Source organism: Plectropomus leopardus, chromosome 1 (assembly GCF_026936395.1).
Source record: "Plectropomus leopardus strain MGB_pleo_1.0 chromosome 1, ASM2693639v1, whole genome shotgun sequence".
Lineage (NCBI taxonomy): Eukaryota > Metazoa > Chordata > Actinopteri > Perciformes > Serranidae > Plectropomus > Plectropomus leopardus.
In genome coordinates, this window is record NC_142176.1 from 17,059,862 (window position 1) to 17,082,963 (window position 23,102).

At 38.6% G+C, this 23,102-nt stretch overlaps 1 protein-coding gene and 1 long non-coding RNA gene across 10 annotated transcripts in view; one reads left to right on the forward strand and one right to left on the reverse strand.

Annotated features, from left to right (window-relative positions):
* Positions 1–720: 720 nt before the first annotated feature.
* LOC121948057 (uncharacterized) overlaps positions 721–23,102 on the reverse strand; it is a 63,805-nt gene continuing 41,423 nt past the window's right edge. For both annotated transcript variants that reach the window (XR_015776418.1, XR_015776417.1), the window contains exons 6-7: positions 7,313–7,404; positions 721–854 (exon numbers count right to left, since the gene is read on the reverse strand). This is a non-coding gene — a long non-coding RNA (uncharacterized LOC121948057). The remainder of the gene's footprint in view (positions 855–7,312; positions 7,405–23,102) is intronic.
* The window catches only part of LOC121948016 (LIM domain only protein 7), a 38,188-nt gene continuing 15,918 nt past the window's right edge, over positions 833–23,102 (forward strand). For 5 of the 8 annotated variants that reach the window (XM_088076570.1, XM_088076584.1, XM_088076578.1 and 2 more), the window contains exons 1-14: positions 833–979; positions 1,155–1,256; positions 4,976–5,046; positions 5,776–5,845; positions 7,662–7,768; positions 8,228–8,258; positions 11,982–12,095; positions 12,177–12,321; positions 12,873–13,014; positions 17,812–17,871; positions 18,601–18,769; positions 20,406–20,554; positions 20,763–20,946; positions 21,538–22,128. In XM_088076570.1, coding sequence (XP_087932696.1) covers positions 1,188–1,256; positions 4,976–5,046; positions 5,776–5,845; positions 7,662–7,768; positions 8,228–8,258; positions 11,982–12,095; positions 12,177–12,321; positions 12,873–13,014; positions 17,812–17,871; positions 18,601–18,769; positions 20,406–20,554; positions 20,763–20,946; positions 21,538–22,128 — 1,902 coding nt within the window. In that variant the 5' untranslated portion in view covers positions 833–979; positions 1,155–1,187. The remainder of the gene's footprint in view (positions 980–1,154; positions 1,257–4,975; positions 5,047–5,775; positions 5,846–7,661; positions 7,769–8,227; positions 8,259–11,981; positions 12,096–12,176; positions 12,322–12,872; positions 13,015–17,811; positions 17,872–18,600; positions 18,770–20,405; positions 20,555–20,762; positions 20,947–21,537; positions 22,129–23,102) is intronic. The other 3 variants (XM_088076590.1, XM_088076580.1, XM_088076583.1) reach the window with 2 other exon arrangements.

The following is a 23,102-nucleotide window of genomic DNA, read 5'->3' on the forward strand; positions in this document are numbered from 1 at the left end:
AACATAGTGAGTATTGGGGTGCTGGGTAGCTCACCTCGAAGAGCGGGCACATGTCCATACTGCAGCAGGTTTGGGTTCGACTCCATCCTGTGGCCCTTTGCTGCTTGTCAACTCTGCTCTCTCCGCTTTTCATGTATAACCTGTCCTATCAAATAAAGGCAAAACATAGAGAGTATTTCATGTCATGATATCAGTATTTAAGACACAATTTATTAAAGTTTGACTACTTTAAGGAGAAGTAGGTAACTAAATAAGTAACTAAATACTATAAATGAAGGATTCAGTATTCTCCGCCAGACTTATTTCTAAGAGTTTTGACGAATGTTTAATGTTTTCATTATGGGAAAATTAAAAATACAAAACAAACAAACAAACAAATAAATAAATAGCAAAGAATATACAGTGCAGAGAGAGGCAGAAAATCAAGTCGGATTATTTGAAACCTCCACCAAAATAAAAATTAACATTTGGCAAGCTAAGACTAAAACCCTCTGAAACACCATATGGACAATATTTGAAAATAAATTCAACAGAAAATCGAACTGCACAGACTGCCTTTCTCTATAGCTTTTATTTTAACTGTTTTGGGTGGGTCTATTTTTTTATTCCAATGTATCTTAATTTTTTTTAATGAATGTTTAATGTGGTTTATTTGTTCACCATAAATTGCCTGTATATTTAAAAGGTGCTCAAATAAACTTGCCTTGTCGTGCCTCCAGCTGCATCTCTGTGCATGTTCACACGCCAACAGGCCACCAGAGGGTCGAGCACACTCCGCACATCCCTCAGTCGGTTTCACTTCAGCTCCAAAAGTTTGCTTGTAGTTTGGCGGTGGGCGGAGACCTTCCTCCCTACTTAGACCAATAAATGAAACTAGTTAGTGATGGAAAGTCGGTAGCAGAAGTGCAGAAGTGTCTGGTGATAAACTGGGTGTCAATTAGAGGAGCTCTCTCACCGGTGATCAGCTACACAGCACAAGGTGACTGACTGAGCAAGCAATACTTAAAATTAATCTTATTTCAGATCAAGTTGCATGGGGTTTTCTTGTGTTTGTAGGCTTTAATTTTATTTATTTGACATGCTCGGTGGTAATTCATGGCGTGGTCGCTCCATGATGAACGAGGTAAGAAATGACCTCTTTTGCTCTTCATCAGAGTCGTGCCTGTTGCTTGTTGAGAGAACAGAAGATGGAGTGGCGCCAGCAGACCAGTGTCAGCTGTGCAGACGCGTTCAACGAGGCTCGACGCTGGATTGAGGTACATACTTAACTTTCATTTCACCCCTTTTCTTCTTTTTATTTCTTCATTTGTTTCAGAGGCTATTTGTGTTCCTCATCAATTACTCCTGTGCAAACAACCATGAAGATTTTGGCTAGGCAGTTATTTAACCCTTTGTGGAGACAGGATTTTTTTTTCAGTCAGTGGCAGCCATGAAAACCACTTGTGCATTCTTTCGACTTTAACTCACTTAAAAACAGTTGATGCTCTTGTGTTTTAAATGGCTGTGACTCAGCACTCATAAACCTAAATTTACAGACTCATATCTGAGTTCAAATGCAAAATGCACCCTGATAAGACTCAGGTAAGCCTCCTGACGCAGAGAGGATTGTCTGTGGTTGCACAGATAAAAATGATTTCACTGCAGGAGCCTCAGAGGGAAATGCACATGGAGGGAAGGCAGATAATTAGGTAATGTTTGTTCTTTTAGTGCCCGTCCACTGAGATGTGCTGTAGGCAGGTTTTGCCGTGCACGCATTGTTGAGGATGTGGTTTTTATAGCCATGCATTTTCTCGGTTGTTACAGGCTGCTCCTGTCCAAACACTGCTGAAGTTGTAACCCTTAAATCATAACCCATGAATGCAACTTGTAGACAGCAGGCTTTGTATGCTGACCAACTCTAAATGTGACCATTAATGTCAATTGTGTCTGAGTGGATCATTATGAGAATTCTGTCCAGAGTGCTCTTGGCGGTGAGCCCATGCCAATTTTACCCATCTATCCTCCTGCACTGACGGATGAAAGGATGGATGAGCAGTGATGTGTTTGTGTGTGTGTGTGTGTATGTGTATGAGGCAGGAGGGAAGCAAAGCATGCTGCTTTTAAGGAAATGGTATTGTAAATGGTGTCATAATCGCTCCCTCATGCCAAACAGCATTGGGATGTGTTAGCACTAATATTCAGTGTTACACATTGCAGGATAATAAGCTTCCATGTGTTCAAGTGTCCTGAAATTGTTGCTGTTTCTCATTAGCACAGTTCTAGCGGCAATTAGGCTTAAAAAGCGTAAATGTTTTTACTCAGTGCCTACTAAACTTGAGAAGAAATAAGAATGGATTTGCTTCTTCTACATTCTGTTAACAAGCCATTTAGGTTTTGGTCAAACAAGAGCAGCACAGTCCAAACACTGCAACAGTGTTAACAAGAGGTATTTATATCTTAATTGTAGTACAATTATCCTTTCATTTACCTCAATCTACAGCTTACAACTATTTCCACTATTGATTTAATTGCCAATTATTTGCTCAATTAATCATTTTGTATATCATGAAATGTGAAAAATTAAGCGTATAATATTAACAACCCAAGGTAACATCTTCAGATGTCTCATTTTATTTAATAAACAGTCCAGTTTACACAGAAAAGCTTCATATCCTCACATCTGAGAAGCTGGAACCAAGACCAGATTATAAGACAAAGGGCCCCTGGGCGCAGATATGCAAAAGGCCCCACCAGTGGGAGCTGTGGTGGTTTAGCATTTTTTTTGTAGAGGGGGGCTGACACTTTGGACCTCTGGTCCTGTGCCTGGTAGGCCGGCCCACTTAAACAAATATACATTTATAAAAATAGTTGAAGATTGGAGCGCTCAGTAGCTCAGTTGGTAGAGCGGGTGCACCATGTACACAGAATACATCCTTGCTGCAGGGTTCAATTCCAACCTCGGCCCTTTGCTGGATGTCATCCCCTCTCTCGCCCTTTCACACTTAAGCTGTCCTATCTAATAAAGGCAAAAATAAATTAAAAATTAATAAATAAATTAAATTAATAAAAAAAATTGCAGATTAATTAACAGCTAATCGTTGCAGCTTTAAATTTTAGATTACCCTGTAGGTTGTATGTTGGCACCATAGACTATAAATAAAAAATCCTTTATATACAGTCTATGGTTGGAACTGGATCATGTGGATTATGAAATCATGCATTTAACAAATTAAGTTTTCTAGAAAGGTTTGCAAGTCACACTCAGTCATGCATGGTTGAAAATGTATCCATTGTATCTGTGGTTTCATAGGAGCAGTTTGTTTATTGAAATGAACAATTAAAGTTTTGCTGCTGAAGAACAGACAGTATCTTGACCACATGATTGTGTTTTATTGTGTTAACCTGGCCCTGCATTGTCTGCCTGATTCCACTGAGGAGCCTCCGCTCTGCGTCCGCTGCCCAGTTCTACCAGAAATGAATTGTGATTGTGGATTCCTGGGGGGACTAATTAGTGAGAAGAATAGCCTTTTGGGGCCCTCTGTTAGTTATGGAGCCGAACCTTAATAGCCCCATTTTTATGTCCTCATTACCAAGCCCCCTTTGCCTTGTGCTTGCTTCTGCCATGTAAAATCTTTTAGGTTGTGTTGTACTGTTTTGATCAAACGCATATTTGCAGTTTTTTGTGAGAATGCTTGTCTATATACATTATTCTTTTATAGCCCACTTTTGGCTTAGTAGATACTCTGTGATTATTTGTACAAAGCCTTGCTTTTGTGCAGTAGCTGGATGATTTTTCAGCTGAATCGTAACAGTACCGAGCCCACTTAATTTACTTAACTTTATTTTACTGTTGAGAACAACTCCAAAAGCAGGGGAATGCTTGCACTGAGGGCTAAAAAATTACTTTAAGTTCAACCAGAACCATGTTTATCTATTCTTTTGCCATTGTTGTTTTTTTCCCACCAACAGCTACTGAGCAGCTTAATGTGAATTTTACCAGGAGAGCATTAAAGACCAACTCAAATCTCAACAGTTAAACCACACAGTTAAATTAAAGTGCATTTAACACCGTTTCAACCACATAGCAATTAAAGAGCTGTTTCTTTAAATCAAATTTTCATTGTTTTCTGTTTTCTCAAGTTCAGTGCTACTTTATACTGTGTTGACTATTATTTTTTCCACACAACAGTGATGCTATTAGAAATACAGGACCTGGTGTAAGACAGCAGGACTGTATTTTTGAGTCCAATATCAATATATACATAGATGGGTGCTGGGATGACTTTTTTCTGCACTGGATTTTGAATTATTACATTGAGGATTAAAGAAATGGGAATGGAGTTGCATCAAGGTCACCACCACAATGCCGTTTTTGCATGAATATTCTGTCGTCTGCATTTAGTCGATTGCGAGCAACTGCCTTTTTTACATGCAACTTCAAAATTCATGAGAGGGCTATTTAACCATTATATTAACAGCAAAGCTTATTTTAAGCGTCTAACCAAAAACCCATTCAAAAAAACATTGTTTGAGATGAAGGAACCGGGAGTGCTAAAATGCAAACTTGTTACCAGGTTTTAGGACTAATTCCTATTGTGCTCTTTATGTAGCGTAAACAACTTTTTGATAATAATCTCTCAAATAATTATAGTTTGTTTGTTTTGTTTTTTTTCAAAGAATTCTGACGTGATATTTAACAGTGCAATAAACCCGGCAGCGATCTTTGTTGGGTAAACTCTGAAAATTGTTTACAAATGTATGCAAACATAGCTTGGCTTTTCTGTATTTAGTGACTGCTGTGTTTGCCAATACCAGCATGCTAATAGATATTAACTTGATAAGAGCTTATATTGGTAAACATATCCAGCTCTAGAATGCATTGACAGATACATTCACTCATATGTGTCATCACAGCATTTGATGATAATGGTGTAAAAACATAAATGCTTTAGTCAGTGAATGAGTTGTAATCATACTGGTGTTTCTGTTTTTTAAGGAAGTGACTGGAAAATCGTTTGGTTGCAAAGACTTCCGTGCGGCCTTAGAGAATGGAGTCCTGCTTTGCGAGTGAGTAACGATGCACAAACTGTTTGCAAAGTCACATTTTAATTTTTAGGTAATTAAATTCAAGCTAAATGACCATGCAAACCTTTTGAATAGAGTGTAGTCAGTCGAATTTGCCATCTTAGCTCCAGCAGCAGCCCTGGTTCCACTTCAGAAGATGGTTACATCCTAAATTGCACTATGGAGTACCCTCAGAATCTCTAATCATACCTTAAGTTGAAGTAAATGGCAAAAAATGCACATCTTAAGAATTAAATAACGTGTAATACAGACTAGACCTGCTGATTTTTCTGCACCAATGTTCTGTTTCTGTATTATTTTCTGTGGAGTTTAAGAAGTTGCCATTTTCCTCCAAAGCACACTAAAAAAAATACCGACTTTACCATCAGCTTGTAGCTGCAGAATAACAATGAGCCAAACATATAGAGGCATTTGGGCAGTAAGAATAGGCTGGCAGATTTACCCAGAAGTCTAGTGATGGGAGTTAAAAGCTCTTTTTTGTCTCAGATAAAATCATACTGGTTCATACGTTTTTGGTTTTTTTTGCATTTACCAATTTATGTAATTTCATTGTTTGACATCCAAGTCAGTATTAATTAGCCCAACACTATTTAGCTTCTGTTGTGGAATGGGACCCTGATGATACAATATATGTTTGTTGTCAAATATGTGAGGCATAAAGCTGGAATATTTGTTAACTGCTGATTTTTTTTGTTTGTTTTCCCTTTATAGCTTGATCAACCAGTTGAAACCTGGCATCATTAAGAGAGTAAACAGGCTTTCTACTCCCATCGCTGGTCTGGTGAGTTTCAGATTTCACAGCTCTTACTGTGTTTGCATGTTTTTGTCTGTGTGTTTGTGAGACGGGTAGCCAGGCAGCCTTGAGTGCTGAACAAGAACATAAGAAGGCACCTGTTAGCCAGGAAGTTTGACACACTGTGTGGTTTCCTGTTTAAGGCACTGCGAGACAATGTTGCCACAATCTGAATGATCATGAAAATGTTTTTCAGTGTGACAACTGAACTGCTGAAAGTTATTTTTAAATTTTTTTTTAGTTGGCATAAATACAAATGCAGATTTTTATTTTTGGCTCCAGGCTCTGTTTCGATGACTTTATTCAAGTATAATTGCTAAAACTGCCCAAAGCAAGGTCAGGGAGAGATCAATTGCAACTTCCCATCAGGGGCCAATAAACAGACCGAGCCCAATAGTGGTAGCAGGACTGAAGGTGGCGATGGTGGGGTGTAAGGTGCAGATGCAGCAGCGAATCAGCAGTTAGTTTTGCATCCTAAAGGACCATGCTTGTGTTTTTGCATGTTGTAACAAGGAACTCAAATTAATTAATAATAGCTTAACATTACTGCTGACATTTTCTTAAGCATAACATTGGTGTTTATATTGATTTTCTTTTAAACCTCAAGTAGCCATTTAAACAGAATAAATGTCCTGTTTGTAGCACTTCTCAACTTTGAACCCATTAATTGACACTGGTAATTACTCCCAGTGAATATTTGCTTCATTTTTATTTTCTAAAGACTTTTTATCCAATTATACGTAACATTAGTTTTATTTCAAAAACAGTGTGTTGTATGTGTACCAATAGAGACTCACGTCCTGCAGTTGGTCTGTTTTCCACTTGTACCTAAAATTAATCATTAATTATTTTCAGAAGAAAACAATCAGTTGTCACTTATGAACTGTTGATATGCGGTGACCACAGACTGCATATAAAGTCTGATGACAATGACAAGCAATGAATTGGATATAAAGTAGCACACCGAGGTCATAGAATGAGTGGAAATAGATAGCATTCTAATAAAAGTTATTCAAACAAATTTTAAAGAAAAAGAACATTGATGAATGAAAATATCAGTTAAAGTTAACCAAATTAGATATCAGTTACGGCTTTGACATTACCTTCCATTAACCAATATATCAGATTTGCAAAAGTGTCTTTAATGTAATTATTAATATTGTGGCCTTATAGTGATGATACCCATAGCTGAGGCTGCACAATTATGACTGAAATGATACTCAAGATTTTTCAGTTATTATTAGAATATACGGTTATTTGTCATAAAGACTCATTGCGTTTAGGCACAAAATATCAAATTATCATTACATTTAAATATTGGAATCAATCATTAAATTCTGGGAGGCCAAAATTGTGTTTGAGATTAATATATGTTACAGGAATGTCTCTAGTAACATCGTACATATTCGTGAATTTGGGTTCATTATATGAACATAAAAATATAAGGTTGCTTACTACCAGCGGTCTTCTGGGACACCCGTCACTTCAGTGCAGAGCTTCAGAGAGCCGCTGATGACAATGAGTGGGCAGCTGGACAGGTTTCAGATCTGTGTGGAGCACCAGAACAAAAACACAGACGCATCAGCGACAGTGTGACGACACATTTCTCTCTGAGTGGTTTCTGTGACATTAGAAAAACTGCTGCTGCTGTTATATATTAGATAAAATCATGTGCGGTTGTTTGTGGCCTTCAGCATTCTCGCCTGTCTTTATTTAATCCCAAAAAGCATCAATAACCTCTCCAGATTCTCCACAAGTTGTCTACCTGCTCTCATTTTTCTGTCTGTGTAATTTTACCGTCCAGGATAATGTGAATGTATTCCTGAAAGCCTGTGGGAAACTGGGGCTGAATGTGTCTCAGCTGTTTCATCCAGGAGACCTGCAGGACCTGTCCACTCGGGCAACACTCAGGTACAGATGTCTCACTGAAGCAGTGTCATGTCCAGTTAAGTGTATGTGTACGACTCTCCAAAGCTGCAGGAGCTCATGGCAGCGTACTTTTACTTCTGAAGGTCATCTAACTATGAATTACTAACCTGACAGTGTCTGCTGGATTCTAATGTTTTCTGATTCAGCTACGTTGAGCACTTTTAACTTGGAGGTTGTTTTTTTTTTTTTTTTGCAATACCAGTGCTGCAAAGGAGTTTTATAGTTTTAGCATCACAGCTGCTTTGCATTCCTAGAGGAAGGAGCTTTGGCTGACGACAAGCTGCTGCTTTATGCAAGTTGGTAGCCTGTCTAAATTTTGATAAGTAGCTGATTAGTAGAGCATTGCAAATAAGGAGGCTTGAGATGTCACCGGTTTTCCCCTAACAGCTTCCTGTCATGTTTATAAAATAGATATTTATTTCTCTTTCCTTTTTATTTTAGGCGAGATGAAAGCAGCAGAAGACTCAAAAATGTAAGTTTGACCAGGATTTTTTCTCCCCCTAAAAGCTGTATTTCTTTTTGCTATTTCATGTTTTCCTGATTCCCTCTCTTGTCCATTGAGTTTTAAAACCTTAAAGGCAACTTTGTCCTACTCCACTTTTCTCACACTACCACCGAATTTACCTGCCACAGAAGATAGTCAGTAGCCAAAATTGGATCCATCAATCCAGTTACCAAAAGGTGTAGCCACAGGTTTTAGCTCCTGATGCAGCCAGCTTGAAGAATCAGGGTTATTATGGTCAAGGGTGTTGTTTTGTTGATTTAGTTTGGAGCACATCCCATTAATCTTGTATTAAGCCCCAGATAGTCTGTTTTTCCATCACTGTGCCTTTAAACTGTATATATAACCTCGGCTCTCCCAACTGCAACAAGCACGCATGTGTTTTGTGTGTGTGGAACATGTGAGTGCTGTGCATGTGCACGCCTGTGTGCACATTTGGTATTTTACATGTTTCAAAAGCTTATAAGGGTTGTTTGATTATCTGGGAAGCCTCATTTGAATCTCACAATAGCTGACAGCTCAGTCCCAGTAATGAGGCTGTTTGTCAGAGCACTCTTTCTTTTGAAATGGGTGTAGCATTTTTCTTTGAATTAACCAATTAGGGTCAATTTGCGCCCATTGAAGTCCACAGTTTTCCTGCAGGTCACTGTGCAGATACACAAATACTTGAAGCTGAGTTGTTTGTAGAGTAAATTTGAATACTGAGCGTCACTCTGTTTTTATGCACAGCAGTGATGCAATGGGGAATAATGTTGACGCGTACTGTTGCACCCTAAACATTCAAACGAATTGAGAATTGCTTTCTGTATTTGGAGGGATGTGTGCTAAGCCTGCTTTATTATTACATTCACATTTTCTTCATTGTATACTTAATCCAATATAACCATTTTTATGGCAGTGGTTGCTAATGCTCTGATGAAAATAAGGACCTTCATTGACGGGACTTGATCAGCTTTGTATCGTAACAAAGTAATAGAACTGTGGTACACTTCCCTCCATCTTACTAGCACTCAAATCTTCATGCTTAAATCTGGGGGGGGTTCACAGGCTCTAGGCTGTTGCTAAAACTACAGATAGCACTTCTGCATTTTTGTATGCCCACCACCACGGAGTCAAAGAGTGTACAATCCAATTGAGAGAGGCCGTCCGTCTCCCTCGCTCTCTCTAAAACTCAGACCATCTCTGATCAAACTGTAAAACTAGGGAATGCTGATCAAATATAGGCCAAGACTGTACTGTTTTGCCCATGTCACACCTCTAATATCTTAAGAATGTATTTTAGTACACAGTTTGAGGATACTTATTCTCTTTGTTATGAAAATACTGAGATTAAATGGTAAAATGAAACAGTGCAGAGAAAATATAATCTAAGATTCTGTTGCTGTGTTGTCTGTTTCTAACCTACATGTTTTGAGAAACCTATTTAGCTTAACGTTTGACTGTAATTTGAAATCATATCATTTCAGCTTGCCGCCATATTGTTTACTGTGGAAAATCGCCCCAGCTGTTATTACATCACCTACCAGCCGGAGCACTTATTGGTCCTGTGCAGTGCATTCTGGTAGTTGTAGGTTTTCTGCCTCTTGAGCAAATGCAAATTACAGCACTTTTTCTCCATTTTCTCTGGTCATACAGCACAAATTTCAAACGTATTTGCATCTTTCTACAGCATAGACAGCCTAGTGTTATGAAAAGACCATCTTTTCAACAGTGAAATACGCCTTTAAGGGGTCCTAAATCATTTACAATAAATGCAATCTTTTGTGGCCATTAACACCATTAAATGGGATCATGCTATGATGACCTGTAATATGCAGTGTCATGATCCCCTTGGCATGAGGTAAGTGATAAACTATAAAAGAATAATGAACACATCATGTCCCTGTATTTAAAACTTACATCAGCACTTAATGCTTATTTATGCTCAGATTGTACAAATGACTGAAAAATACAATATTTCCTTCAAAGATTCAAACAAGCTTCAACAACTGACAGAACTATGTTTTTGACAGCGGCTCTCTGTACATCATTTATGCAGAAAAATGTGGAAAGTACTCCTTCATAAGGTTATATTGCTATTCTCCAATGATTGCAAGAATTCTGACATTATGTCGTTATTCAGTGAATATCTTCAATTGACCGGTAAGGTAACTGCTACAGGCAATGATCAAGCATAATGGGGAATCCATACAGAGCCATTTATTACCACTCAAGATTCTCATTTTCTTCATCTGACTAGCATTGTGCTATAAAATATTTATTAAATAATTCAAATCTCAAAGCCCTTAAAGTTTTTTTTTTTTTCAATCTGCCGACTGCTCTATGATGACTTTGTTAAGATACAGATAGAGAAATTCTGACATTTAGTGTTGTGGATAATCCCTCTGCAACACAGGCTGCTGCTCTGCCAGGGAGAAAGGCCGTCCATCAAAAAAAATTGAAGAAAAAAAAAATCTTGCCTCAAGGAAAATGAGGAATAAATCGTGTCCAGAACGCTTTGCTTGCTGAAATAATAATAAACTTAATGCCAGGGAGAGGTCTATATTTCACAGGCCTTTACTCTGTATTTACTAATGGCTGTCAGGTGTGTGTCTCACTTGCTGTCGACAGCATTTGGCACCATGGAGAGTGTTTTAAGCTGTCTTGTGAAGGCCTCGTGCCTCGCCTTACAAGTTTTCCTGTGGCTGATGCTCTGTGGGGAAACTGAAGTATAGAAAGAAAAACAAATTCCCTCGTTATGTGTTTTTTGGCTCACTCAATACTATGTAATTTTTAGCCATTCTAGCAGCATCCAAAGACTTTCTATCCAGAACCACCATCAGGTCAAATTTGTAATTTGTCCAATACCAAATCACCAAATACCAGTAAAACGGATAACATTCCCATCAGCCTCCGATCCATTTAGCCCAAGGTCGCCAACATCAACCCATGTAATCACACAGCAAGAGCGCACACAGTGAACTCAGCAGAATGATCTTTTCATCAATATTTACTTGAAGTGATTTATGTCATCAAAAACCTGTAAAAGTCATTAGAATTTCACAAAAATATTTTCCAAGCCTGGAAAAGTTGAGAAATTATTCAAAATCCTTGAAAGTTGGGAAAAGTCATGGAATGTTCTTGTGTATAATGATATTGTAACAATAATCTTCTATGGAAAACCTTCCATGTAATGTAACATAACGGCAAATTCTTTTTCTGTAGCTGTTGACGTAACTTAGCTCAAATATGCATCTACGTGTTATAATGTTTTGTTAACCATCACCTGCATTTTGTCATTTCACCCTAACTAAAATTATGTTTTAAAAGAGTTTGAATAATTTTGAACCAGATATATTTGAAAGACACCTGGCTAGTGGGGCAAGAAAAACAATCTTATTGGGTTCTTGAAAAGTCATCAAAGTCTGCATGAGCTGTTAAATTAAAAATGGGTGCACACAGGTTGTACAAATGTATGCTATTGGCTGTGGTGGTTCCCACTGTAAACAGTTGACTTCTTTAATACATCTTGTGTCGGGGCTGTGATAGTTGATGTAGGCCAACTGTAGATTTTTGTGAATCTCAGAGTTAGTGGACATGTTTGTTTTCTTGAGCACATGCCCTGGGTTGCATTTGAATCGAAAGCTAGGAATTGGACTGAATTATCAACTTCTGTCTTGCAATAGATTGCAGCATTTGTCCCATGTTTCTTAGGTTCTCATCACAATCTATTGGTTGGGTCGCAAAGCTCACCTGGATGCTTTCTACAGTGGTCCTCAGCTGAACTTAAAGGCCTTTGAAGGGCTTTTAGGGTTGGCTTTGTCCAAGGTAAGCTGCTCTTACTTAAGGATTTTAATACAGTTGTTTCAATTTATGTATTTAACAATTGACACTGCTATTTAAATCCAGGCTCTAGATGAGGCCATGTTTGTGAAAGATTGCTGGTACCCAGAGAGGGAGGACTGTCGGCGTATGAGACCGGGCAACAAGACGGCAAACTCTGTGGACAGCATTGAGGTTCAGGAATCCCGAACCCTCCGCCAAAACAGCGAAGGTATTTTTTTAAGTGTATCTCCATACAATCCAACGACTTGTGCCATTACAGCACCTGTGTGACCTACTTGTTGTTTCATTGTAAAAGATAGTTACTACACTGTGGCCAAAAGTTAAACCTTTTTTTCTGGATGAGTTTGAGTTTCTGTTGTTGGGGCACTTTTCTTTGCATAAGCTAGTCTTGCTTAACAAACTGCTGTTGCATAACAAAATGTTGATATCACCAACCATAGTATTATGCCTGGTCAGCCAAATTTTGTCGGATCAACAACATTGTGATCTTCTTACTCAGTGTGTCATTCGTCTGCATTCTGCTGTGCGTGGTCTCCGTTTACGTCAGTGACAGACTGTGACAAGTTCCACACTGTGGTGATAAAAGTGTGTGTGATGGGAAAGGGCAGAATATTTGGCTGTGTGAGGACTCAGTCAGCCACTAAAGTTTCCTCTCTGTTATCATCTGCAATTTAGACACTCTTTTATGCATACATCGCTCAGTTTTCAGAAACTTAAATCTTTCCTTTTGCTCATTTTGCGCATCTGTATGGTGTCAAGGTTGTGGAAGTGACGCTGAAGCTGAGCAGGTGTTCAAGATGGAAAACACACAGCCATCAACCCAGCAAAAAAAAGGTTATTTCCCACCGCCACTACAACGGAGAAAGCAAGGACAGGAGGAGAATGGAAGTCCGCTGTCCAGGTACTGCAAATGTTTCACCTACTGTATACATAGAGTTCACTCATTCCACTAACTCACTCGCTCAGAACTGAAAAAGGACTACCTGCACTATCTGACTTCATTTTTCTTTAACATTCAATTCCTCAGCGATTGTTAAGATATTCCTTTTGTAATTTGGTCTTGAACATACCCTAGAAAAGATCATTTTATTCTGAAGGTCCAACAGTAATACAGTTTTGGGGAAACTGCTGTCTTCCTAATATTGTATAAGGCAAAAATGCTGTTAGAGAATTGGGTTCAATAATATCTATTATCAGTATAAATACATAAAATGTGGATAGGATTTCAGGGTTATTGAATCAATTAAGGACCAGTCTGCTTTCAGACAGTTTTGCTTTTCTTATATCACCTTTTTTCACACTAAGCCAAAATCAATAATGTAGACAGGCATGCATTTAAAAACAGTCATCTCAAGTAGACAGTCACTTTCACACTAGATGGTAATTATTTTCATATTTTTATAGTATTTAAGCCTTGTATCATGACATCTTTTCTGCTAGAATTACATCAAAATTACTTTGTCAGTCTAGGCTGAGTGATGTCTAAGTGGTTTCTACCACTTGTTTGTGAAAACAGCAGAAAGTCCACTTTCTCACTGTTAAGTTCTATTTATAAAGTACCTTTTTTTAAAAAAAATAAAAATAAAAAGATTTTCATGGCTATAAGGCCAGCTATTTGCTACTTACTTCTTAGCCACATGTTTGCTATGCATTGTGGACAAAATTGTTGACATTCTTTAGTATTTACAACGTTACTGGAGGATGCCACTAGGTGGCACAACAGAAAATTCAGAACTTTCAGATTTGCATGATGTAAACAACAAATAGGCAACATTTTAGGAGGTTACTGTATTGTTAATTATGAGTTCACCATGAAATGGCAGAAAAAATGACTCCATTGAAGATGGTATACATCAAGTATGTCATGACAATGGCAAATATGTTTCTCTTACTCTGCTAACACTGCCCCTACAGTTTATGTACAGTATGTATTGCATCTTGCAGATACATTGTGTTAATGTCTGAAGAATGTGCCCAAAATGCCCCAAATGGATGCAGAATATGCAGAGCAACCAACATGCAAATGTGAATGTGTAGTTAAAAGCAGGTTTTAGTCTTGGGCAGTATCCATTCTTTTACACCCTCATGAAATTTCACCTAAGTATGTATGTATGTAGGCATTAACTGGCGGCACTACCTGTCGCCCATTCAAACAATCACCAACTCTGGTTTGGTAGAAATGAAAGCTTAATTCACCAAGTTAGATATGAAAATAAGGCCAGTTATCGATATTTTCCCTGTTTTGTTTTCAGTCCTATCAAGTTTTCTCAACACAACAACACAACTTACAGTCACCATCTTTCTCATCTGCTCTCTGGTGGCACATCATGTGCACTGCATGCAATACATCCTAAATACAGCATCTCCATCTAATTGAAAAAAGGAGTATCTGTGTATTTTATTAAAATCATAATAGCAAGATCTGTAAATACTGTGGTAAAACCGCTCAAACCTACCAGGTAAATCTCCACTTTAAGGAGTATTTTTGATCTTGAATGTCTTTAGTTGTCTGTTTTAAAACAATCTTACTCAAAAAGACTTTTTTCAAAAGTAAATGACAACACACAATATTTGATGTGGCAGGCCAGCATGTTGTCGGTGCTCTGCTTTACTTTGTTATTGCTCAACCACACTACCAACCACTCAAATGCTTGGAAGTTAAAAAGCACTGCATAACCCTAACCATATCTGACAAACAACAGAATTTGCCTCCATGCATTAATCGTCAGCCTCACCTCTGCCTTTTAACATTTTGGAGCAGCTCAGAGATCATTTTTGTGATACTTGGTGTTACAACTTTATCCAAAGTGATGTCTGTGTGATCATCATAAATGTGGGTATACCACTGTTTGCTGCAGCATTGAGGATGCCCCTTTCTCTCCTCAACCCCACCTCACTGTGTGTCCTCCCGACTGTGTCATCAATGAGGAGCTTTTCTTAAGAGCTCTGTGTGAGGAAGACTCAGAGGATGATTATACTGATGCAGATCCTGTCCTAGATGACTTATATTTGCGGCGCGTGCAGCAGACCCTTCATCAGACATCAAACAACCCCAACTACGACCGCTTTTTACCCCAATATTGGACACCTGAAGAGGAGACCCGTGTGCGCACAATCTATCTCGGCTCCCAGAGAAGACCCTGGTACCGTAAAATGCAAGGCTTAAGGTCTGTTGGCTGTTTTTACTGCTCTATGATGTAAGGCAGTACTGATAGTGCAAGTGTGAAAGCTTTAAGATTTACTTAAAACTAATACAAGGCAGAGCTGAAGCTGCAGTTTTGTGCTGTTAGCTTTAATGTGTAAAGTTGTTGATGCATTTCTTGAGCAGCAAGTAATCTTGGTAACTTTAAAGAAAATGAAAAAAGAAGAACATTACCTGTGGCTTTGCAGGCTGGAGCCTGACTTACTACACTCTCTGTAGCAAAATCTCACACAAAACTTAAAAGACTTCTTGTGTGTGTGCTCCGAAAATAACCTGCTGTGTGAAATGATGGCATGCGGTAAAATGCCTTCTGTTAAAGTTTGTGGCTACAGCTAAATCCAGCTTAACTACACTAGTATTCACAGGCCCAATCCTATTTCATATATTTACCCCTACCCCTCCTTTTCGAGTGCCAGCTTGCCCCTTGAAGCAGATTCAAGGGGTAATGGATGACCCCTGGATGTGAACATGTGAGCAGGGGGATAAGGCCTAGGTGGTAGTGGCAAGAGATGTTTTGGGATTGGGCCTAAATCCTAGTTTACTTGGCACAGAGAAATAGCTAGCGCTAGTTTGCAACCAAGATTGCAAATTATTGCATTATTATCCATAGAAGACGTCATGTGTTATTTATTAAAGTCTGCTTTTAATGATGTTGTCATTTCATGCATCTTCTATTTATTTTCTTTCACTGTAGCCAGAAAGCTTTGGATTCTTCAGAGGAGGCCTTGGACTTAATTTCCTGGCTAGTGACGACTGCGACAATACAAAACATCTCTGCCACATCTGGACAGCCTCAAAACCATCTCTAAGAAACTTTCCCAAACCTGAACATTTACTCCTGTCCTGAAGATTCACACCCAACACACACACATACACACACAGTCCCAGACACACACACACACACACAGTCCCAGACACACTGCACAGACTGTTCACACAAGCTCTAACACACTCTCCTACTTGTTATCTTGTTGCATCCCACAGTGGCAAGGGGAACCTGTTAGTTTTGCATTTGCAAATCTCTAATGCATCCTTGAACTACTTAATTTTGTCATGCAAATTTTGCCCTGGTAAACGAAAAGATGTTTTATGAGGTCATCAGAAAAATTGAATGTGCTTTGAATTTGCACTGTTACTGATTAATGTTGCCTTAACTACTGGCTGTTGTATTATCTGGCACCTTTTCATAGCACTGACAATGTGATGACTTTTTAACAGCCTCATGCTGAGTGACTCATTAGTTCGTGATGGTTAAAGAGATGATTCATGCATTGTATCATACCTTGATAGCCATAACAGAATCATGTTATTTATAACACCTTTTGTTCCAGCACTAATTTTAGATCGAAGATTGTTTAAGTCTATACTTGTTGCCTCTGGGCCAGCTCATCAAGACACACAATGTGTGTTATCATAATGATGCTGAGGACATGCAACTCTTTATTCCAGTGATCTGAGCCCTATTGAGACAGAATGATATTGATAATTGGCTTTTAGTAAATTTTTGAATTGATTTTCAAATTTTTAATCCTCATTTTGAAGGTCTTACATCGACTGGCACCCCTGTATTCATCTGACATGCCTGTGAGATCAGCTAGACTCCTCAGGTCACCTGTTAGAAAAAGTCTGGTTATTTCAACTGCCTTTAGCTTTTGTGCTTCAAATCACTGGAACATCCTACCCAATAACCCAGTCATGGTAGGTTTGCTCCAATGCTATAGCCTTTAAAACTAAATTGAAAACAATACTTTTTAGCTGTGTCTTTCAGTGGTCTGGTTGGTCACTCTTACATTTTATTCTTTCCTGTTTTATTGGGTTTAACTCATGTATTGATTCTTACTGGTTGGTTGACGGTCCTAACTATTTTCATTTTTATTCCTACATCTTAATATTTTTTTCTTTATTTATGCATGTATTTTATTTTCACTAACTTAAGTCTGTAAGTTTAATCTTCACTATCCACATAGTGTTTTTGGCTTTAGCTTCCATAGTAGCGCACATGTTGTGCACCATATTGTATTTTTACCTGTAATGAAATCTGCTATGTAAATAAAACTTAGCTTTTGCTTTGCTAATATTTTCTGTTTTACTCTTTATTAATTTTAATCTGATTTTCCATTCAGAAGGAAAAGATGTGAAGTTACAAGTAACATCTCCCAATCTGACCGCCTATCTTCCCTTCCAAAGTCAACGTACATAAATACATGTACATGATTAGTGAACGGGAGACAAAACATTGTCTTAAATCGACTTTACATGTTCAGACAAATAAACCAACAAACAGACAGAAAAAAATGCAAATTTTGAGTTTAGAGAGTTGTTCTGGTTTACTTAGTGTTATTAAGGCTTTGGTGTTGATTGCTTGATGAACTGACTGAAATACTGTGCGTTTAAACACGTACTTTCTGGCAAGACCTTACTTTTGTCACATCAGGTGCCTTTTTATGTTTAGATGCATGTTGGCGTTCATCAGTCTGTGTTTCTTTGGTTCTGTAGAGCAAATCAAATCCAGGTCAGGCCTGAGAGACCAGTTCAGGTCAACCCTGGCTGGATTTGGTGAGTCTTAAAGTTTTGGGCAAAAGTGTTTAAGACCATAACTGCTTTGCTGCTGCTTCATCTGAGTGTGCTTTTGTTTGTATTCAGCTCACCTACATCTGAAATTATTCTGCAACCATAATATTCATAAAGATGAAGCACTCAGTATACCTCCTACTATTAATTTTCGGGGCAGAGACTTGACAGTAGAATTTATGATAAACTACAGGATTGTTTGTAATCACAGTCTTGGTTCCTCCCATCAAATTATGTCACAGTTTTGATGTACCACCTGCTAAATGCTGCTGTAAGTTATTTGAATGTCACATCTGACACCCTCTGTTGCCCACAGCAGTGCTATTACTTGTTTCAAGTCAGGGCTGTTGTGTTATCCAGACAGCAACATCTGTTGCCATTTATAATGCTGCGTTAGTTGACTTGAATGTGGCTCTCCTGCTCACACTTTGCTAAGGATTCTGTTGTTTGGATGCAGAATGTGTCGTGTTGCAGCTGTTAATCCTGTGGCGTGCCGGCCTGTGATGTACAGTATTATCTGTGTGTGTGTGTGTGAGAGAGAGAGAGCTGAGCAGAAAGTAGTTGTCAGTGTTAAACAGCATCTTTGTGTGCGTTGCATTGCAATAACTACTATTCATCATGCTACATGATGCTGCTGCGGTGTTCTAAATACAATCTTTGTTTGCTCTGCAGGTCTATTATTTATTTTCGTGTCTCTTTGTCTGTCTGAACCAGGAGCAAATCACTCAGCGACATCCCAATGGTTTACCCTGTGCGTAAAGTTCCTGATGGGAACACGATTTACGATGTGGACCAGGACACCAGCATCGCAGGGGAGTGGAATCAAGAAAAAATACGCAAGTGCAGTGTCGCTGCCAAGGACAGTGAAGCTCAGTGGCATGATGTAAGTCTAGAAAGCCTTACAACTAAAAGATGTTGACAAAACAGCCTGACTATAGGGTCAGTTCAGCAGCTGTTCATTCAATATGCTCAAAAGTTCCCCAGCAGATGAAGTTTGTCTAGTTGTCATTGAAGTTGTAGATGTTTGAATTCCTGTTTTTCTGAGCACTTTCAGGCCTTTATTCCATATTGATTTAGAGATTGAATATTTTCTCCAATGCCTATATTAGCAAACTATTTAGTATGCCAGAAAAAATATCTAGTATGTCTCAATGCTTTGTCAAATGAAGTATGCCAAAAATACCAGCATGTTCTGTTGCATCTGGTTGCATTTTGCATGCAAGCTAGCATGCTTTTCTGGCTATTGTGACCCAGAGTCTTCTGTGCAGCGAAAAATATATCACATTATCTGAGCTGCAAACAGATGACAGATCATTGACAGAAACCACACTGACAGATTACAGTGCATTCAAGTGAGTAATGACCAGATAAATTATAATAGAAATATTAGTTGTGTAAGTGAAAAAATAATCATTGACAATAACAATGACAAATGCATGTGCAGTTTTCTTGTTATGAATATAATGTTAGAATCTAAAATGACTGCAGTTATGAATTAAGAGTGAAAAGAACTCGCATTGCAAAGTAACAACAGCAGAGCTCTCTGGTTGACCTCAGTCTCTGGCAAGCTCAGCGATGATGTTTTCTTTCCTCCAAGGCAACGCATAAATGAGCAAGAGGGTCAAAGTTCAGGGTGCAAGGTTATGAAGATGTATTATGTACCAATTGTGTGCATACTCCATGCAACAGTGTGTGCTTTGTTAGGGCAGCTGGAGTATCTACTAAAAGAAAAAAGAAAAAGTATGTGACTCAGAGCTCAGCTTGAGTTTATTCTTTACCTTGATAATGGTGGTCCTTAAAGCTTTATTATTCCTTAAAGTTTCTAGAAAAATGGAAACTTTTTGAATTCTATAACAACTTCATCTGTAGAGGAAGATTGTGTGATTTGATCGAAAGCTTCAGAACAGCTGCCAAACAGACTTTGTAGTGAGAGATGGCAGTAGTGTTTTCTGATAATGGTCATGCCAATAAATCCCTTAAACCCCCAGAGAACCACCATAGATTCATTTTTGTCTTTTTCTATGGGGGGGATAGGGGTTCTTTATGAGGAGATAGCAGGTCAATAGTAGATGCCACATAGAAATGGTATACATCATCTGAAAGCTGTGAACCTGAAGATTATTTTGAGTTGCAGCTCAGTACTGTGTGTTTTTCTCATCATAAATCTGTAATAAACATTGTTTTGATGCCTACTCAAACTTTGAAAGGTTAGAGTGTATAAGGGCTCAGAGCATTATGATAGAAGTTTTATATGATACTAGGATCTATCCTCAAGCTTAAAAACTCCCTACAGCCTCTAAAAAACAGTAATGTTGGCCGAGGTCGCTGGCGGTCCCACCAGTCTCATTTAATTTCTGAGAATTGTAGTTGTCAAGAATGAAAAAAAAAAAGATGTTTTGTTTTTTTTTTAAAGTATAATCAGTCAAAAGGGAATGTTTTGAGCTTTAAATTAGTGATAATGGCATTACATAGCAACTATATGCACACAACAGTATTATTGGGTCGTGCTTCTGTTTCAGGAATTGACAAAGTGGAAGAATCGTCGCAGGAGCACCAAGTCTGACATCCGCAGGAAGTCACAAGACAGAGAGCATGTTATTAACCAGATGGCAAACGGGGCTGTGGCTAAATACGAGAAGAATGAAGCACAAGGTGGACTGCGGAAGAGGTATGCTCCTGCTATAAATGTCATGGAAAATCTTTCACTTTCAAACCTTGTTGCTACCAAGAATTAAGGTAAAGTATGTAATAAAAGCTGCTGACCTTGCTTAAGTATGCCACAGTGAACTCATGTAATATGACCCCCACGCTCATCTCCATCTTTTCTGCTTCCTTTTTTACACTGGCTCTTCTTTCCTTACATGCCAACTCCCCAGAGAGCAGCAGTCACCACGAAGGCATAATCCTGCACCTCGTCCTTACTCCACCTCTCCTCCAGCAAAAGCAACCAGCTCTCATCTCCGGCCACACACTCGAGCTCTGCTGGCCCGCAGCTACGCTACCGAGGCACCTTTCAGCCCCACGGCTCAACGCAGCTCCTACAACTCAGCCCACACTCAGGTGCGTGTGCAGCTATATTCTGTTTTACATCCCTGACCTTAACCCTTTAAAACCTGGATTGTCATTAGTTTTCTTGTGCTGCATTCAGAGGCTTTTAACAAGACCCTTTGAAAAAAAGACCTTTTTTTAAATTTCTCCTTTAAACATAGGGAAAAAAGCAGTGACTAAAAAGAAATGTTACACAAGTTGCACAAAGTTTAAAAAAAAATGTCAAAAAATAGGAAAATGTCCAGAAAATGATATTTGCTATTACAATAATTTTATAGGCTATTTAAAATTATACAGGAAAAATATAATATGTAAAATAAAAACATATATTTATTTTTCCAGGTCATTTTCTTGTTTGGTTTTGGCTTTTTTTGGTGTTGTTTATTTTCAGGTATTTTCTTTTTTTAACTTTTTACTTAAAAAAAAAAAAAAAAAACATTTTTGGGCCATGTCTTGTTAAGTAGCTCATTGCCTCTCCCCTATGTTTGTAAAAGAAATCAAAACAAATTGTTCAGGCTTCAACAGGTTAACTTAAGTATAAATGTGTTGAAAACAGAAAAGTTAAAAAAGATGATAAAAGGCAAATCTCTTCTATATCCTCAGGGATCATCAGTTGGAGCCATGCCTGCCTCTGATGGGAACTTCCTGGGAGAGGAGACCCACTTTGCCTCCTTGGCTTCAGATGGAGCAGCAGTAACCACTCCATCCCCGGACTGCCGGTTCAGCTCTCAGACACAAGTCAAATTGCAGGGCAGCTCAGCTCCTTTCCAGCCCACATCTGCAGTGGCCCAGTCAGAACATGTTTTTACAAACCAAATCTCCACTCTGATCACAACTTTACAGCCAAACGTGATGACAAAGTCAACTAACACCAGAGATCCTCCTGAATCCATGTCGAGTCACAAGGAGCCTCCACTCTGTGTTGGTGCAAAGACAGGAGTTGATGCTCTGGAGGACTCGTCCCAGGAAGAGAGCCAGAAGACATCATGGGAACCAGCTGCAGAGCCGGGCAGAGGCCAGCAGGCTGCGAGCTTCTATAAGTACCTCTCCAGAACCGGATCGTGGTCTAGCTCAGCCAGCCTCCCTCGTGGATACCGGAGGTCTGAGGGCTCATCTCGTCTCTCTTCTGCAATCACGGCCAGGCCGTTTGGGACCAAGCCGTCCAGGGTGTCCTCGCTGCCCAGACTGCGCAACGTGAGTTCATTGACTATTAAAAAAGCACTGTTTCTCTTTGAATGTATTGGAGTCAATGTTAATTTTGGCAGCTATTTTAAATTTAGTCTTAGTTGTTGGATGAAAATGCATTTTAGTTTTAGTCATATTTTAGTATTTTTTTTTATACGTCATAGTTTTAGTCAATGACAGCTCGAAACATTTTAGTCCCATTTATAGTGGATGAAAAGTCATTACATTTTAATAGACATTTACATACTACTTCTGGTTGAAAATAAGGATCTTATGTAGAGTTTTTCAGGTTTAACTCTTTGAAACCTGGATCGACATCACTTTTCTTGTGCTGCCTGATGTATTCAAACCTTTGAACACTGAGAAAATTTGATTTCTTAAAAAAACATGGGAAAAAGGGAATGAGTGACTTGGCAAGAGATCCCCTGCAAATTGCCAGAAAGTAGTACATTTAGAAAAATATATTTTTCAAAAGCTTGGGAAAAATTTCCAGAGAACTGTCTAAAATGATCAGAATTATATATATTTTAAAATATAATTTTTAGAGTGATTATAATTTTATTTATTCATTTTTTTTTCTAATTTTCAGGTTATTTATTAAAATAATTCTTTCTAAATCTACATGTTAGTTTGGAGGTACAAACTCATATCCTTCCACAGAGTTGGTGATTAAAACTGGACTGTCAGCTCTGCTCTGGGTCAGAGGTTAACACGCGGAGGTAGCTGCTTAAAGCCAGCACTTCAGCCACATACAGCTCCATAAATCCATTCAGCATCGTGACCATCCCACAGTCCGACACACACAGCTGCTTATTCACCGCTCACAACTTGTGCTGTTGCTGCTCTGGTGTCCCCGTTTTACAGGCTAGTAAAACATCAACAAAATTTCCTAAATTAGCCGAGCACTGTAGTTTTTAGTTACACTATGCAGAATTGTTGGTACTGTTTGTAAACACGCTCGACAGTACGCACCCATTAATGTC